The sequence below is a fragment of the Oncorhynchus gorbuscha genome, linkage group LG10 (genome assembly GCF_021184085.1).
Source record: "Oncorhynchus gorbuscha isolate QuinsamMale2020 ecotype Even-year linkage group LG10, OgorEven_v1.0, whole genome shotgun sequence".
NCBI classification, from domain to species: Eukaryota; Metazoa; Chordata; class Actinopteri; order Salmoniformes; family Salmonidae; genus Oncorhynchus; species Oncorhynchus gorbuscha.
In genome coordinates this window covers 46417110-46423109 of record NC_060182.1, presented here as the reverse complement: position 1 = coordinate 46423109, position 6000 = coordinate 46417110, and the positions used below count along the sequence as shown (strand labels likewise).

Sequence of the window (6000 nt, the reverse complement as noted above, 5' to 3'; positions counted from 1 at the left end):
ATGGTTTTAGGGAAACAGCGATAATTAACGATGCTCCTACGGTTCCAACGATAAATGTACCCTTAATTAAGACGCGTTTGGGAACCGGGCCCAGATCACAATAGCCTTCTTCTTTGCTAATAAATTGTCAAATAAAATATTGGTTTTAACTAATGTAAAATAAACTTGTTAACTGGATTCTGTAGTCGCCTAAATGGTTTCATTCTCAGACATGAATTAACACTGTTAATCCATAAGATGGCGCACAAGTGTAACAGTTAGGCTACATCCACAAACCATATTTCCATACATTGTTTTTATGCGAGTCAAGTCATACTTTATACAAAAAAACATGGCGCGATCTCTTTGTGTCTGAAAAATGAATTCTGCTAGAAATGACGGCGAAAATTACTTTATGCGCAAATATTGACATAATAACCATCATATAAATACATTTTTAAAAAATAATGAAAGAAAATGACTAAAAAGTGTAAGAAAAACAGCATCAGCTCTCACATTTGTGGTCCTCCCACGACTACTAGGGAAACCATGTAGTTTATTAAACTACAGATTAAATAATTTATGATGAACGTAACAGGGTGATGAAAGTGCACGCTGATCATGATGCTACTTTCGAATAGACTAAATATGGAGGGTCTGATTCTGGTGACATAACGATCGATGTTTGACAAATCAAAATATTCTCGCATTGCATCTGCAAACTGTTGGCAGAGTAGACACATTTGGTATTTAACACAACAGTGTGAGGCAAAACACATTGAACTTTAGATTTTATTCGGTACATGAAAACTTAAGTGAAAAAGTAAATTTTGTGTGCACTGTCATCACCCACTGATTTGTATCTGCAACAAGTTCGTTTGGTCAAAACACTACTGGTGGGGAAATGCGCATATTTTCTTTAATGTAGATTTTAGAATATTCGCATGCAAAATCTGTCGCCAATTAGATGGAAAATTAGTTACTGAATGATTTCACTCGAGTTCTCTGTTCAACACATGCAACCCTGGAGTTGATGAAATAGGCTAATCATAACAGGTGCAAATCGGTCTAAATTTGGTTGTAGCGTTCTGATTGTGGATTGCGAACAACTCAATCTAGAAGCCACGTTGTTTTTACTTTTACATTTCATTTTGGCTAATTAAGAACAATGTCAGAAGTCACACATTTCAACTCGAGTGCGTTGAATAAATGTGTATATTTCCTGAATTTGAAGCAGTAATTTCATAAAGGCTATATATGACCAAATAACTGGAATATTTCACTCCTAAATCATCAACAGGTGTTTTGGACCAGGCCAGTCAGCCCTGACAGTGCGCTTTCTCCGCCCAGTACCGTCGGTAACCATAGCGAACACAATCATCTGAAACGCTCGAGTCCAGAATGACGAATCTTAAATGTTGCGTGAGAATTCCATGCATGCCAGTCAGTAGGATAGTTCATGCATGACACACCGCCGTAACCTGGTAGTTTCTATCGATTGGTAAATCCCAAATGTGCCATGGAAACTTTTATCTTCAAGTGAGGCCTGTTGATACAGGTTTGTTTAGTTGCCTAGTAGTTTATAGCGTGGATTACAATGCATTCAAGTTACGGATCCACGATGGACCTGGGCTCGGATTACGTGAAAATTAAAGCGCACTACAGCGGGTGAGTGTTTGTCAAATCGGTTCTGTCCTCGAGGTTCGACCTGTCAGTCGATTGTATTCTTAACATAGGGTCGAAAGAAAGGCAACGCTGCTCTTGGATCAACTTTCTCATTTCAAATCTTACCTTGAAATTATTCCACAATACTGACGACGGATCAGCTCCTGGAAAGATATCCCCTACAGCTACAAATATTGAGGCGGTTGAGTCAAACGTTTACTCTGTAATAATGCGCTAAATCATAATTAAATATATTGAAACACATTAGACAGTAGCCTACAAGTAGCAAAAAATAATTTGATTGAACATGAAATGTATTTCTATCATTTAAATAGGCCTATAGTCTGCTGTACTTATATTTGAATGCGTTCAACTCGGTTTAAAAGTGTATACGTCGATTGTATCAATTGCAACTTTATTTGTAGTCAACTTTGTTCTGAAGTGATCCGTGGTTACAGAGGCAGAGAAACCGTGTGCGTCTGTTTGGCGTTAATCTTCTGGTTATAAAAGTGACGCGGGAGGGCAAAAAATGTTGCGATTCTACGAGTAGTCTGAGGCTGGCGTTAGATTACAAATGCAACATTAAAACAATAATATTTTAATTTAGTTCAACTACCACAAGCTATTGCAAAATGTAATTCAATACAAGTTGAACTAGTTAATTACTCCAACACTACAAACTGAAGTGTTTTGCTAGCCATGGGGTAGCTCTACTGAAACTGCTGTGAATGGGGAATTCAAACTTTAAACATTCCACAGGTGTTTCAGTCTTCAATACGAAATCAACAGACCTGGGTCTGGTTTCCCAAAGGTATTTTAAGGCTAAATTAATCATTATAACTCGTTGAATCTCTGAGGTGGCCTCCCGAGTGGCGCAACAGTCTAAGGCACTGTGTCTCAGTGCTAGAGGCGTCACTACAGACCCTGGTTCGATTTCAGGCTGTATCACAACCTGCCGTGATTGGGCGGAGCACAATTGGCCCAGCGTTGCCTGGGTTAGGGTTTGGCTGGGGTAGGCTGTCATTGTAAATAATAATTTGTTCTTAACTCGCTTGTCTGTTAAATAATTCCCCAAACCACCCCCATTTAAAACCTGGTTTCTAAAATTCGAATAGTTTGCTAATTTCAGTTCGTGACAAAGCAAGCAGTCATTGTGTAGATAATCATTGTACCATCTAAACTGCTGTACATATATTTTCATAAACCCAAATATAGTATTTTCAGCTGTTTTGAAGCTTGTTTACAAAAGTAAAAGACAAGAACGGGAAGCATAGAAATGGAACACCTCTGGCGCTTTTCTTAGACTTGCTTTCGATGAGAATGAAATATCTATAACTCACATTTCTATGTCAATTTGGTTGGGTCGCTCAAAGAGTTGCTTATTGTAGCTAGCTTCCTTTCTTTTTTGACAACAGACCTGCCTCAAGTGAGACACTTGAAACAGTTGTATTAATAGGCTAAATTAGCCCATTTGCAATTTGTCTGACATTTCTGATTTACGTATAATTTATCACAAAGTAGTTTGGATGTAGTGAACTACAAACTTTAGTTAAGTAGAATATTTTTTATTAAGGGTAACTTTAGTGTAGCTCAACTTCTTCCAGTGTGAAGTAATTGTTTAGCTTGGTAAACTATATTTTCAGAGTAGCCTCCCAAACGCTGATAGCTTAAGCTACATGTTCAAAACTGCTATACATGGACTGTCAGAGATGGAAAAAACAATGTTGTGAATGAAATAAGTTTAAATTGTCATTATAGCCTTGGGGCATTAAGCTCAAAGGCAATTTTGAGATGGGCGCAGGTGGGATGGTCACACTTAAAATGAATTACAACTTAAAAAGAGTGGCATAGAAGGTCCTTATATCTGATGCTTTGTCAAAAGTAGCATAACCTTGTCACACTTTATATAGCATTTATGACATTTGCAATCATTTCTGGAGCATCTATTTAGGTTTAAACTGGGTTTATAATGGCTTCATAAAGCCTTAGCACTTGATCCCATCAAAAATCTTTGTCATAAATGTCAATGGGAAAGGCGATATGGAACAGTGACAAGTGTATGTGTGCAAATGCATCAGGTAAAGAGTTGGCCATAAACAACCCTCTGACCTCTTGACATAATGGTCATATCAGAATGTCATGGCTCTGTCATGTTTGCTAGCACCTTTCCTATTCACCTCAGGCCTAATCATCACTCAACACATTCAGAAAGTTACAATGTGTATTCAGATACGTTGCATAATTCACATTCAAATGTTGATTCCTTGAATCACTGAAGAATCATTGGCACTTTCCAGGTTTGCTAAAGTGCAGTGATATCGGTGCTAAAGGGATTATTGTAAGTGTCTGAAGCTATTATTTACAGACATGTAGGCCTGTGTGTCAAGTGTTGCTGAGAAGGGCAGCCAAACAAACCTGGGCCTGGCTGTTTGGATAACAGTCAAAGGGAGATAAAGAAAGTGCATAGTAGTTTGCTTGATGCAAAATGAGGTTTAACTACAGACGTAAGGTTATTTTGTTTTGCAGGTAGATGAAAGGCTTGGTGGGTTACGAGATTGAGGGACACAGTGGTAATGACGGTGAATGAGGATGCCACTGGAGCAACTTGTCAATATTTTATGTCAGAATATGATTCAATATCATATGGCCAAACATCAGTGTTCTGTATTCACAAAGTGTCTCAGAATAGGAGTGCTGATCTAGTATCAGTTTTGCCTTTAAAATCATAATGGATAAGAGCTGATTCATTGATCCTAGACCAGCACACTTATTAGATCCTATGTGACTACATGCCCATATTCTCACATTTCTTTTGCATTCTGGAGATCATTCTGGAGATCTTTACAAGTTTTTGGTTGTTGAAACAAATTCATTATGCCCTTTATTGTCTCCGGGTCAAATACTCAACTTATAATTCTAGGCATATTTTTTTTGACAGCTCCAATACAAATGTGCAGTGTAGAGGTTATTTCTGATTTGCCTTCGGGTTGTTCCATTTGATTTCACCTTCCATACATATTTGCACATGGTAGAGGTGGTCAGAAAGTGACATTTTGGAGCTGAATGCCAAAATATTCAGAGATAGGTGCTCAAAGTTGACCCATTTTGCATACCCCATCATACGGCAGGTAGCCTAGTGGGTAGAGCGTTGGACTTGTAACCGAAAGGCTGCAAGATCAAATCCCAGAGCTGACAAGGTAAAAATCTGTCGTTCTGTCCCTGAACAAGGCAGTTAACCCACTGTTCCTAGGCTGTCATAGAAAATGTTTGTTCAACTGACTTGCCTAGTTAAGTAAATAAACTTTTTTAAATACCATGAGACATCCATGTCTTTATCACTGGAAAATATAAACTGGGGTTGTCAAACTATTTTATAATTAACATTTTTTTAATAAGTATTTGCCTGCCAGCTGCTACCATACTCTATTCAAAGGCACTTAAATATTATGTCTTGCCCATTCACCCTCTGAATGACACATACACAATCTGTATCTCAAGGCTTAAAAATCCTTATTTAACCTGTCTCCTCCTCTTCATCTACACATGATTTGAAGTGGATTTAACTGGTGAAATCAATAAGCTTTCACCTGGAGTCACCTGGTCAGTCTGTCAGAGCAGGTGTCCTTAATGTTTTGTACACTCAGTGTACATTGCCATGGAAATGATTGCAGCACAATACCAGGCAGCCATTACGAGTGTACCCACGAGTTTACCAGTCAACTTGCCAGGGTTAGATTCCAAGCCTGTTCTAGTCCTATCTCTGTGTGCTACTGCATTTTTAAAATTTAACTAGGCGTTGTGGGGTGTGTTGCAAGGAGCAACAAAGTTTCGTCACGTTGTTAAGAGTCCATGCTACGGCAGAAACGGATCCAACTGCACGAATGCCCAGCCGTCCTGTCTTCAGTCAGTTGTTCTTTAGACAAATAAAATCATATATTTATACTTTAACAGCTATGACGGTTATTATATTTCCATGATGGACTTCATCCATAACCGTCAGTTAATGATATGGTAATTGTCAGCCCTACCTGTAAGTTTTTAAAAATTATATCAAATTCAACTGTATCATTTCCAGTGATGACATGGATTTTTTTTCATTTAATCTTTATTTAACCAGGTAGGCTAGTTGAGAACAAGTTCTCATTTACAACTGCGACCTGGCCAAGATAAAGCAAAGCAGTGCGACACACAACACAGTTACACATGGAATTAACAAACAGTCAATAATACAGTAGAAAAGTCTATATACAGTGTGCATATGAGGTAAGATAGGCCATAGTGGCAAAATAATTACAATATAGCAATTAAACACTGGAGTGAAAGATGTGCAGAAGATGAGTGTGCAAGTAGAGATAC

The 6000-nt window shown here is 38.1% G+C and overlaps 1 protein-coding gene across 1 annotated transcript in view; it reads left to right on the top strand.

Annotated features, from left to right (window-relative positions):
• The first annotated feature begins 1359 nt into the window (after positions 1-1359).
• The window catches only part of LOC124046183 (protein kinase C zeta type-like), a 282494-nt gene continuing 277853 nt past the window's right edge, over positions 1360-6000 (top strand). The window contains 1 exon segment of the mRNA XM_046366285.1: positions 1360-1647. Within this exon segment, the coding sequence (XP_046222241.1) occupies positions 1577-1647 (71 nt within the window). The 5' untranslated portion in view covers positions 1360-1576.